Below are 13,587 nucleotides of genomic sequence, written 5' to 3' on the forward strand. Positions count from 1 at the left end.
TGCGTAATTATTTTCATTTTCAGCTTTTCTACTGGTTTCATGTCTTTTTTTTTCTTTTCTGTCAGGTATTATCATGAAATTGTAAATGACTTGAATCATGTAGGGGTAAGCAAGACCTGGTTTTTGAAATATTTCGAAAATGTATTTTGCAATAATCAAAATGTGACAAAGACATGCATTGCTATCCTTTACTCTCGCTAAAACAATTGGTTTGGTCTCTAGGCACTAACAGTACATCGAAAATTCATCACTAGAGCATCATTGAACAATAAAAGGGAAGTAATAGTCAACTCTGTTTTAGTCTTCTTGTTCGTCTTTTGTTTGCTACAAAAGCAACCACCTGTTTTTATTGACTCATTTAAGTATTTGAAAATCACATCTCCACCCCTAGACCTTTGTCATGGTCAACCATCAATAAATTAGAGAGCCTGCTCTAGAATCTATCCAGATCCATGAACAGTTGGCTTCTGCAAATGCCTCTTTTGTTTAAACAAAACTGTTGCACAAAAACAAATTTTGGGTGTGAAATACCTCGAGGGCTGTAAGAATGATAATGCCGTGAGATTTTTACATGAAAGCGATAGAAATTGGAAATCAGAAAAGCAAACTAGGCGCGCGTGCGTAGTTGACAAAGATGGAAAATGAGTAACGGAAAAAGACAATAAATGTGGGGAAGGAAGAGAGAGTGAAGAGAGTGAAGAGAGAAAGAGAGAGAGAGAGAGAGAGAGAGAGAGAGATGAGGGAGTGGGTTCCTTATCAAAAGTAAGGGTGAAAGTGGTGTCGCCGAAGTGACACTGTACAGTTGTCAAAAATCTAAATGCTCATTGGTCCAAAATGTCAAAAGATTACGACACACAATCATCAACAGTTACTCACTATACGTACACACACACCCTCCTCACACACGACACATACACACACAACGGGCAGTCCCAACTCCCTCCCCTGTCTCCCTCTCTCTCATTCTCTCTCTCACTCTCTCCAGGCATACCATACTAATTCGCCTTGTACACAATGCTCTAAACACACAGATACACGTGCGCGCGGTGTAGGGTGACTATAAACCACTTAGACCCATTAATTTGGAGTTGATAGGGGAACAGGTTGCGGCACGACGCCAGCACGGTTGCATGAGATGTTTTCATCTCGCAGGTAGACGAAAGAGCAGTTGACAAATTAAGCCAAAAGTCGCTAACGATTCTTGAAAGATGCGTCGAGCTCCAGGTATGCCTCAACCGATTTCCAACTACCGTCGACGAAACTTGGATTTTTGATTTTCCGTCTGAATCATTTTCGCCTCACTTTCGCTTAAAATCGCAGACTCACCAGCAATTTAATAACTGTTCGCATATTGTGACAGAAAAATGACTTTGTAAGTAAATAACAATTCTTGCAGACGATACTATCCTGTTTGTGTGATTGAAACGCGGAGGAAGGACTTTTTAAATCAAAATCGCGGCTCAATATATCTTGAATAATTAAAAAGTATTCCTATTTAGAGGAACGAAGCTTTGGAGAAGTACGACATATTCAGCAGAAAAACAGCTAAAGGACGACCAAACTAAGAAAAGGAAAGAGAGAGAATACAAAGTATCAGAAATGGATGCTCAGCTCATGCGGAGTCACTTCTCACAGGGGAGTCTCGGCGGGCTCTCTCCCTTCCCTGCTTACTCCTTCTCGTCTGCAGCTCACGCGCTTGGTTTCCACGTCTCACCGCCGGGTGCATCGCCCGGAACTCACGGGGACCTTGCTATCACGACATCGATGGCAGCAGCGGCTGCGGCGGTCAGGGTCCAGAGCTCTATGAAGAAGGATCTTAAACATGTTTCCGGTGATTGTTTTTCCTCCAAGAGCAAGATGATGAAGATTGGAGGGATCGAGGATGATCATGATAAAAATGGTGAGTTCAAAATGATGCTATCCATGTCATTTAGAAAACGAATTGCAATATAACTAAACTTTACATTAGTAAAGAGAAGTAGAGGTTATAAGAATTCTTGATAGTGTCAATATAAAATGGATTCTTTACTTTTTCAAATATGCTAATGTTATAATGATTTAAAAAATCAATCCCTTTCAATAGTGTCAAATCATTCTATATAGATGTCAGTGACGACTGTTTATGCATTTTAAGTGAAGCCTTTTAATAAACCTAAGACGCACACAATGTTTCTTTAAAGAAATCTGAAGTGATATCCTTAACATACAGTGATTTATCTTAGATACAGATAATTATCTGATTCCATTATTAATGAAATAAGATGTTTGCTGAAATAAGAAAATAATGAGCAAAGGCTTATTTGTCAATGATATGTGGTCATGTTAAAAACAGATGACACAGAAGCTATTATGCTAGTTGTAATAGATAGACAGATTTGCCGTGAGAGATAATGATAAACAAAAACGAACAAATTATCGCTTTGTTAAACAATTTAATGAAGCCACTTCTTTTCTATGATTTGCCTTTGGGTAAACTAGGTAGTAAACTCACATTTTTTCTCGAGAAAGATTCGCTGTAAAAATAAACGAAATAAGAATTGCGTATATTTCAATCTGCTCAACAAACTAAATATGAATTTCGATTACTGAATTTAAAAAAAATGTACTACGGCCGGAAATAACAGGTCACGGATATAATTATATGCAAATAACTTATGTTTTTTTAGTTCAAAACTATGTTTTAGGAAAGTACCGCGACATTATTTTTTCCCCTTTGATAATAAATTATATCACTTGTTTGAAAATATATGATATCTTTATTGTTTATGAATTTTGTATGAGCAAATATTACATGTACTTGTGTTGCTCTTTAGTTTTGCTTTCCTATTTTCCAATTTAAAGAAAGGTAAATACAATAATCTGTTTGTTGCTTCTAAATCCGTTATTTACTGCGTTCGTTAATATCGTTTCGTACCTTTACTTTTGTATCCATTTATGATATAAACAATGATTTTAATTGGATTGAATCGAAATCACGTTTGTAATGAATAATGATTATTCTCTTTAATAGGTTTGTTACTCCAAAGTATGTTATCAATATTTCAAATGATTAGAGTTCTTTTTTCTTTTCAATTTTTAAAAATATTTTGGAGAAAATATGTTCATGTTTCCAACCTAATGTTACAGACATAAAGAGTAGCGTCTTCTTTATAACAAAATATACTTATGTTGCCGAAATCATGGTAACTAAAGTTTAATTTCTTTTCACCCCTTCTGTATAATATTCATAGAATATACGAGTCCATCTTCTGCTATGAATTCAGAGAAAATACTTTATTTGTTACTTACATATGGCATGAATCAGCTCCGCTTTTTCTTTTACAATAAAAAACATTAGTACTTGTGCTTTTATTTATTTATTGTACAGTTACAAACTGTTATTCGGGTATGTTGTGTAGATTTTGTAACGTCTTTTAAGCCTTAATGTCTGTCATATCTCCTAATAAGTTTATTTGAGTAATTTTCGTTATCCCTTAGAATAAGTTTCTTTGAGACAAACTGAGGATAAAGATAATACTTTTTATAGATATGATAACTATTCATTATCAAAAATCTTATAAAAGCGACAAGGACTGATTTCACACAGAGATTAAACTACAATGAAAAAGAAATTGGTATAATAATTATATACTGGTTACAGAAATTGCTAAACTTTGTACTTAGGAAGCTAGTGCATCTCCGGAAGATTCATTCTTATTGAATCTTCCTTGTTATGGTATCAAAGTTTTTATAGCATTATGATCAAAATGTTTGGAAGAATGCAATGAAAATCATATTGTTTGATAATAACAATAATAATAATGATCGAGAAGATATGAATAAAAACCTTATCTGTTCACGGGAGATAATCATTAATAAATCCTTTTTATATTTTTTCAAATTTTCTTTCCTCAAAACAGTGCAAAAAGGGACTACTTTTAAGATTAATCTTCGAGTCACATGACCTTCTAACATTAATAAAAACAATATCATATATAACATTCTTCCATATGTAATAAGGTCATCTACGAGTAATAGAACAAGAGTATGCGTCATCACATACAAATGAAATAGCTGGAAAACATTTTAAAGTATTGCTATACCTATCACGTATACTCGGCTAAAATGATTACTGTCAAGTTTATCGCATGTAGCATTTTCACATCCGATTTGCTTCTCTCTTCATCATATCTATAATCAGAAACCGAGTTATCCCTCCCGGACTTAATTTGGAAAAAGGATAAATTGAATTAATAGAGCGATTAAGAGTGGTGATTATGTCCGATATTAAGTTGTCCCATCCAATGGCTTTCAGCATGCAGCTCGGTAGGAAATGGTTGGAATCAAACCCTTTGCGCTGCGCTCGCCGGATGCCTTGGGCGTTACTGCTAATATTCTTTTCCATTATGGTCTGATTCAAATGAAATTTCACAAATGGACGAAGGCAATAAGATTTATTGCTTCCCGTGACGATGTGAAACATCGCGAGGAAGCAACAGTAACAGCGAGGAAGGGCTTAAGAGAGAGTATTGAGGAGAAAGGAGGGGGATTAAGGGATGAGCTTTGAAGAGGAGAAAAGGGTGAAGATAGGAACTGGTTGGTGGCGCTGGTAGAAGATGAAGTAACGAAACAACAGTCATAGTCGGTATCTATATTATAGCTCTGAGCAATGAAGTATTAAGAACTAATATAAATAGTAGTGATTTTGTGATTATTGTTACCTGTAATGCTATAATAATAATAATTATATTTAAAAACGATACTAGGCCTAGAGATATAAAATTAATAGCAAAAGTAGAAAAACTTGTGGTCGGATTAGTAGAAGTAGTAATGGTGGTGGTGGTGGTGGTGGTGGTGGTGGTGGTTGTAATGACAACTATGATAATAATAGAAAGTGCTTAGAGAACACATAATAGTTCGTAGAATTCTCTATGCGCTAAACAAATAGTAAACTAGCTATGATGTTACAAGTTATTGGAACTTTTTTGTCGGTTATTGTTTTCATATTTTTCATAATAATAACAATGATACGGAATTCTAAGAGTAAGTAAATTTGTTGTTAAATGTTAATATACTCTGATAATGAACGCACTTGGATAAATATATTTCATCATTTAAAATGAAACTCTTTTTAGGCTGAAATGTCATTATCTAAAATCCCTGATTGGTTGGTGCGTTTGTATGCATATTCAATACAAAACTAACAAAGCCTTATAAATTTTACAAAACAATGCATTTTTTAAAATAATATGGTAACTTGATATAAGTAACTAAACCTGAATCAGTACTTAATGACATTAGAGAATTTTAGGTAAATCATTTTTCTTGAACATTTTTAGATTCGGCTGGCTGATTCCTTTTAGTAAACAACTAAATGCTGCATTTGTATTGTCCTATTCTTATTTCAACTGAAACAATAATATATTTTCGAGTACGATGACGTAGATTATGCCTGGTCGCATTGTACATCACTTAATATCATCCGGCAGATACCCTCAACATTAGTAGATTACCCTGATTAATACAAAAGTTGTGTCATGGAAAATCGTTTTCACTCTGTCATGTCCATACTCTTGCTACATTAGATCAATTTCATTTCATTTATTATTGATTTATTTATTTCATTTCATTCATTTATTGATATTTCACCAGGGTTTCACATTCAACAAAAATTGCTCTTACAATTAAAAAGATGAACTGCAATCAAAGTAGAATAAATACAGGAAAGTAATATTACACATTACAAACAAATTCGATAAAATTGTACAAAGCTTTAAACATAATAAACCAACATACAATATATAAGTTAGTTGTTGAGAAAAGAAAAGAAAAGAAATATAGAAAGAAATAAAAGAGAAAGAAAGAAAAGGGAATAGGCATGAGAGAGTAATAGAAGGCACCAATAACAAGGGAGGAAAGAGAAACTAGCAGGAAAAAAGTTACTATCCAAACGGGGACTACTTCTTCAGCACTGATAGACTCGATACAGGTCGAATAGTTCAAACCAAAAACAAAAGATAGAAAAACGGAGGGACATGACATTTGAAGAAAAAAAATGAAAAGAACTGACAACATCCCAGACGAAAAGAACATATCCTTCTAAATTGTTGATTACCATGTCTGAGAGATGAATTCCATTGCAATAAATATCATTAACGAAAAACAAATTGATGTCCTTTTCTGTAACCATCCTAGAAGTAAGAGATTTCCCTCTCATCAGGCCTCTGGTAAAAGACAATCACTTCTTTCCCTCATAAAAATACCCCGAACGCCGTGGGCGACAAATAAAGACCAAAGTAAATTATGATCACCGAATCCGCATCACCCTAATCAAAACAATTCCAGATCTTGTTTCTCATTTCCAAAAGACCACATTCTGTTATTACTAATAGAAATGAGCGGAGTAAAATCCCTTAACCCATATTTCCAAATTGTTCTTTTTGCTAAAGAAAATGAAACAGATAATGGGCATATATTTCTATAATTGACTCTTTGGTTTGAAATAATGAAGCTATGCTGGAACAATAATTGGAGAGATTTAAGCGCGGTAATGGCTACGATTGCGTATCAAGAAAATACATTAAGTTTTTAAATGTTACAAAGTATGTTGAACATTAAAGTATGTTTTTACAAAAGTGCTATAGCAGTTGGACTTGAGTAACCTTCACAATCAAGTAAGAGATTTTCCTTCTTTTTTTCTTCTTTATGTTTTTCCCCCGGGAAATGCAATGATGTGGCATTATTCATAGCTAAAATATAAACTTTAAAATAAAACCTTTTATACATCGTATTTGCTTTTATGCCAAGAAAAGTAGATAAGCTTACAACAATGTATCATGACATTGATGCAAATGAGAAAGACCACATAAGCCCTGACTTGGATTAGTTTTCAATGCATACTTGGGAATAAAATTGTTAAAATTAGAGCTTTTGATGAATAGAAATTGAACGTCGTGACTGGTAAAATCCCGTTTATTTAAATTTAAATCTACTTATAACATTTTTCTTTTATTTGCCTTGTCTGAATTGATACGCTTTGAGTCTGGATACATCTCGGTTATATCACGTTTACCCTCACAATATGTCCTTATGCATTCAAAATAATTAGAAAGTTTATCAAGTGTGGATTTTTTTTTAAAGACTATACAAATATCGAAAATTATAATGCAATACTAAAAGCAGGTTATCGGCCAAACGAAACATTAATGTACATATTTTATTCAAACTGATATAACAAGAAAAAACTCAACTAAAAACGTTCAGTAAAATGGAATCACGAGTAGTTCATGTACATCTTTCTTTTTTCTTGCCCTTACTTTTTTTTTTTTTTTACGTCTCATATCTTTCTTTTTTTCTTTTTATATTCTTATCTTTCCTTTTAATCCGTTCCTTTCTCCTCGTTTTTTCTCTTTTATTTCCTTTCTTTTTCTTTTCATTTATTTTGTCTATTCTTTTTCTCTTCTTTCATTTTTTTCCTTTATTTTAAATTCATTTGATCTACTCAGCTCTCAAGATTAAATTAGATCTAACTGCTGACGTATTTGTTTTTTCCAGAAAAAACGTAATTTTATTTGCATTGGGCCAATTAATTATGCTCTATCTTGTCGTATTAATAAAGCATTGTTATTGCATTGAGAGAATGTTTTATTTTTAATTGTGTAAGTCGGTCCTTTCTTATATTGGTATTTAGGAGCAGATAAAGCCAAAGTTCCCATAACATGGCATTTGAATCCTGACCAAGCTGAAAGTATTAACAAAAGAATTAATGTTGCAAATCATTAATCTTTTGCAATTAGATTGCCTAATTACTGTATAATACTTGACTGGTGTGGAAATGAGTATATCGGGCTGAGAAAGAGGGGTAAAGGAGTAATTTTCCGGTGTAATTTAGGTGAATATCATAATATCACTAATTGATAATTACCTTCCTCCTCTGCAGTGAAAATATCCTTCAGGGTTTGAAAACAGAAACCATCAAATTAGGCGATTTAGAGAGTGATTTCTGACAACTATGATGTGCATGTGTAGTTCGGAGAAGGAAGCCAAACATTGGCCGATCAGTTCCATAATTACATCCACCGAACAGGGGCATGTTAATTCAAGCGAGATAATATGGATAGTCAATGAAGCAACGCGTGAACGGGGTTAGTTGCTTCTTCTTTTTCTTTTTCTTTTCTCTTTTTTTTTGTATTTGCTGTGTCAGATCTCTACTACTACTCCAGATCCGACATCACTCCCTTGATTTCTCTCTCTCTCTCTCTCTCTCTCTCTCTCTCTCTCTCTCTCTCCGTGCTCTTCTCCACCTAATCCCATAGTTCTCTCTCTCTCTCTCTGTTCATCTCTTTTCTCCTTTCTCTTTCCTGATGTCTCCAAATCCTCTAGTTTCCGTTCTACTCGACGTCTCCTCACCCTGTCCCTTGATCTCTCACTCTCTCTCTCTCTCTCTCTCTTCCTCTGATCTTCCTATCTTTTCATCCATCTTAGCTTTTTATCGGCAGCATACTGCTTTACTCTCTTGCTCTCTTTCTCCTCATTTTGTCTATATCTACTATGTCTCTCTCTCTCTCTCTCTCTCTATCTCTCTCTCTCCCTTTCACCTGCACATACGCGCATGCGCACACTATCTCCCTTCCTCTCTCTCCCACCTGTCCCCTCTCTCACCCTCTCTTTTTCCTTCCTCCTCCTCCTCCTTCTCCTCCTCCATCTCCATCGTTCTCCACCACTGAGAAGTTGAGCTCCGGAAATTGATAGATACACTTCCCAAGTCTGATGCTTCATGTGCCGTTACGTTCCCACTGGCAACCAATACTCTTAGTCAATGAGTAAAATGTGTCTGTCATTTAGGTTTAATTCGCCATTTATGTGCAATTTTATTCCCCATTTAGAACCATCAACTTTTTTTTTTTTAAAGAAATGAATGAAATAGGCCAAAATGTCACATTTTCGTGTGAAATATAGCATTTGAAGAATTATTTATTATTTGTGTCGTATTTGAATGTATCAAAGATTAATTCACTCGTCAGAGTTATTATTTTTATTAAATAGATATTCATTTGACCCGATAAATTGAATTCGTCTAGACGACCGTGTACGACAGACATAAAGCTAAAAGAAACATGATTGAAGATGTATATCGAATAATCTTATTTTTGACATGACACAGGCTATGTTTCTTATTCATACCAAGATTAAAAGTCGATTCAAGTCATATTTACAAATATGAAAATCCGAATAAAGGAATAGCCCTTTTCTCGATGTGTCACTTTTGTATTTTTACGACATTGTACTCCGTATAGCACATTTTCAACACAGCAAGAAAACATTTAGTCTTGGCGCCGCAGTGCGGACGCCACGCGCGGCAGAAATGATGCCGACAATTTAATCGGTAATAAGTCGCCAAAATGCTGTACTGAACGCGACGAAGTGTTTTTTTTTTCAAAGCGCTTGTGTAAGATGTAATAGAATCAATCTTCTGGCAAGCAAGATGCTGGTAAACGAAAGAAAAAGACCGTTTTTCTCTTTCTATTTCACGCGCGATGTTGTCGCAGCCCGGCGGGCCGAGGCAGGTAAAACGAAGATAGCTGCCGGGCATCCGCAAAACTCGACTCGCTTCGAATAATATAAAGTCATCAGCGCAGCAAGTAAACGGTAAGAATCGACGGTGAAATGGCGGCGTGATGTCAATGCTAAAAAGGGGGTTGGTTCTGTTTGATTATATTCTGTAAGAGATAAAGGTAAGCCCACTGATGGGTTCCTTCGTGACCCCTCCTCTGCGTCTCTGGATGACTGCCCCGATGCGTAGATTGAAAGACCGTAAAAGGAACGGCAAAATGGCGCGCAAAATCGGCTCAACTGAAGCAAGAATCGCGCCTGCGGGCTCCCAGGCAGTTCGTTGCTTCGATTCGGAAAATCATTTTGTATTGGCAGTCACCGCGAGGAAGAGCAGGAAATTATGCGATAACACTTTTGTAATAGGTAGATTGACCTCATAAAAATGTTGCAAATGATTGTAGGCGCGCTGAACGGATGGCTGGTGTATGGGGAGTGTGCTTGCTGACATGTTATAGCTCCAAGCGCAGATTCAGAACAAGCCAGCTGAGTAAAAGCAAAGAAGAAGAGCTCACTGCTCTGTTTTGACGAAAGCGGATGAAAGACAAATTATGTACAATTGCCGAAAAAGAGAGCTAACTAGCATGAACGGAAAAGCAGCCCCAGGACTACGTTTCCTTGTCCCTTTTCAATTCCAACTTCGGTTAATTACTTATTTCACCCCTAAACGACTCGCTCTCTGTTCCGTCCGCCTTTCAAAACACGAATGTCAATAATTGCCTTGCTCTCATATAGCTGCTCTGCCAACGAAACAAGTTGAAAGATAACATGTAGACTCGGTTTGGCGATACAAAAGCAGGTGTGAGTCTTACGCCTCAGAAACACAGATATTAAAAAGACAGGAATTTGTGTGATGAAATGCTCAAATGATTCCACCTCCCATTTGAGTGTGTTATAGTTAAAGTTTATTTTAGGTCAGAGCGAGAAATAAGAACTCTTAACGAAGCGTTATAATTCGGTGTCGACTCATAAAGCTCGTCTTCTTCTCCGTATATTAAAAATACATATTTATAGATATCTATACTCTCCAATGAATACAGTATAGCGTAAACTATTCGCTTTGTTTAATTTGGAATAGGTTTAGTGATCTAGATTATAGAGCAACCAATTAATTGCACCGCCAATATTTTTATTTTCCTGTTTCTCGAGACGTGTGATCCCCTTCTTGGGCAGACGATCTCTCCAAGAAGTGAGGTATTATATCTCCCGCCATAGTTCGGTGTGTTTTCAGCGGCTGATTCCGTGTTGTTTTTAAGCGGATTCCTTGATGGTCTTTGGGGAAATAAGACGCAGTTAGCACTTGTTACTCACCGCTCTCTCTCTCAAAATTCATAATCGTTTGCTCTTCTTAAGTGTATGTAATGCGATTAGAAGAGTTCCGCTTGGGGAGGAGGAGAATCGAAGCTGGTTTGGAAAGCCTATCATTCCAAAAAATGACGACAGGTTTATTATTTTTGTCATTTTTAACACTTTGAGTCAACCCTGTTCCCTGCAAAGTGAATATTATACCCCCGCTGTAAAATAATTCCGCACGTAATGAAATTTCAGAGATAATAGGTTCCAACAAGAAGGCGATGCGTCATTGCAGAGTCGTTTCTTCCAGATTCTAAAAATGTCATTTTAATGAATATGAAATATTGTATGATGCTAAAGCGTGCGATAAAGATTAAAACCAGTTAATTGGTACCGTGTGATATTTTTGACATTAAATGCTGAAATATAAATTGATATAACGGCGTATGCGATATTTGTTGACGTAATACTAAATACGTTAAAGAAGAATATTGTTGTACTTATCATTGTCACAATACTTCCACGGTACTATATATTTCAAAGTTTATCATTCAGCATTACAACGTTTTAAGTTTTCTTGAATAACTTGTCGCATATTGATAATTATAGAAGATGCATTACATTTGTAAAAGGCATCGTTTTAATAAAAAAAATCTTTGTTTAAACATATTACGTTGGTGACTACTATTAGTAAGGCTTATCAGTTAGCTCTGTATTTCTCTCAAAGTGGTATGAATTAAGAAAGTAAATTGTGATTGAGAATCCTCGCAGAATTAAGTGGAATAATAGGACTCTTTCTTCGTTTCATTATAAATAAAACTTGATTAAATAAATAAATAAATAATGTTTGGTTGATCTATTTTAAACCTAGTCCTCTTTTTTGATACACGTATATTCTGGGAGTGTTCTGTTTCAATGTACAAATTACTCTCATTAACTCAACACTTTTGTTGGGGGATGGGGGTAAGGGTCATAAAAACTGTTTGCAGTAGCACCCCACCCCCCCCCCCCCCCCCCTTCTTGATTATTTTTTTTTGTAAACACTGGATAAATAATCATCACCAAATACACATTTCCCATCTCCAGAACTCAATTAATAGATTAAATTCAATCTGGAGATGTGGATAATCATTTACATTTTTTTTATAAATTCGAAACAAAAAAACAATATTTTATTAGTAAAAAGTGGGCACAATTGAAAATTGTTTATCTCTACACATATAAGCTCCTCATGCGCGTCATGGCGCATTCAATGTACAATCACTGTAATTACGTTAATGATGGGTGGAAGTGCTATATAACGGGGTTGTGAGCAAGCTCATACCATTACCCTGATCAGGAAATAGACTCAGTCGTGCAGAGGGGCACATAATCCCAGCTTAAAAACCCAATTTCATTATGAAATGAGAATGTAACTGAATTTTTCATAAGGATCATGCCTATGAATTATGGTGTTGTCTCAGTGATATCATTGAATATAGTTAGCAAGCGTTTAGGACTAATTAACTAGCTACGATGGATGAATTTCTGGTCTATCTCCTTCTACGCTCGCTATCTCTTTCTCTCTCTCTCTCTCTCTCTCTCTCTCTCTCTCTATGTCTATACGTTCAAATGAAATGATGAGTCAAAACCCACGCTACCTAGTCTGGTTAAAGATAAAGTTAAGTTATGGGCCCCGTCTTACAAACAGTTGCGTTCAATCGCAACTTATTTGCAGATGATATCAATCTCAACTACAGTGTATACATAGGAGATAGGAGAGTGCAACTTGCGATTAATTAGAGGCCTTGCGATTGATTCGGATCAATCGCAACTCTTTCCCTGGTCATGCGATTGCATCTTAAAAGAAACCGTGTGGAAGTAATTGGAAAAGATTTATGATAAGACGTTTGTCCCGTCTTGCTAGAAGTCACGCGCACTGTACAGATGAATGTGTATATGGGACTACACAAACAAATGGCATGAAAGTGTGTTCCACAAACTTTAGCTGTTATTTGTCATATTTCGAATATGAAAGCATTTGAAGAGCCATCCTTTTCAGGGGACACTATTATTCTAGATACTCTTCCAGACTTACTCACAAAAATGAGAAGCTCACAAAATATTGTTTACCTTACCCAGAACTCAACCTTTTCTTTGATGTCGAATGATTGTCGTAACCAATATCTATTTCATATTAATTAAAGTTTTATAATTTCCTTTTCTGTCATTTTCTGAAAGATAAAGATGACAAGGATTCAAATGATAACAAGAGGAGGAGAAGTCGAACCAACTTCAATGGTTGGCAGCTGGAGGAGCTTGAACGCGCCTTCAATGAGAGTCATTACCCAGATGTCTTCACCAGGGAAGCACTCGCAATGCGATTGGACCTTGTTGAGTCACGTGTTCAGGTGAGGGTGAGACGCCATTTTATTTTTTGTTTTGCTCATTTATTTTAATAAACTGTGGTTTTGTGTTCGTCTTTTATTCTTTGGTAAAGCATTTGTATTGAAAGGCAAGTATCATTGATAGACTCTTTTGTTCATGCATGTATCTCAGTCTCTGTATCTCTCTCTCTCTCTCTCTCTCTCTCTCTCTCTCTTTTCCTCTCATTATCTCTACTTTTTCTTTCTCGGAGAAACCAAAATTATGGATTCTGTTTCTATTGTCAAAATCAGTGATATTGCAAAGCCTAATCGATTCATCCACACAAACAATCAAATTCGT

The 13,587-nt window shown here is 35.6% G+C and overlaps 1 protein-coding gene across 2 annotated transcripts in view; it reads left to right on the top strand.

Annotated features, from left to right (window-relative positions):
• Nucleotides 1–1,472: 1,472 nt before the first annotated feature.
• LOC577625 (homeobox protein unc-4 homolog) overlaps nt 1,473–13,587 on the top strand; it is a 31,912-nt gene continuing 19,797 nt past the window's right edge. The window contains exons 1-2 of one of the 2 annotated variants that reach the window (XM_011668026.2): nt 1,473–1,900; nt 13,102–13,277. In XM_011668026.2, the coding sequence (XP_011666328.1) occupies nt 1,600–1,900; nt 13,102–13,277 (477 nt within the window). In that variant the 5' untranslated portion in view covers nt 1,473–1,599. The remainder of the gene's footprint in view (nt 1,901–13,101; nt 13,278–13,587) is intronic. The other variant, XM_777839.5, reaches the window with a different exon arrangement.

This window comes from Strongylocentrotus purpuratus, unplaced genomic scaffold, assembly GCF_000002235.5.
Source record: "Strongylocentrotus purpuratus isolate Spur 01 unplaced genomic scaffold, Spur_5.0 spur5_contig_861, whole genome shotgun sequence".
In the NCBI taxonomy this organism is placed as follows: Eukaryota; Metazoa; Echinodermata; class Echinoidea; order Camarodonta; family Strongylocentrotidae; genus Strongylocentrotus; species Strongylocentrotus purpuratus.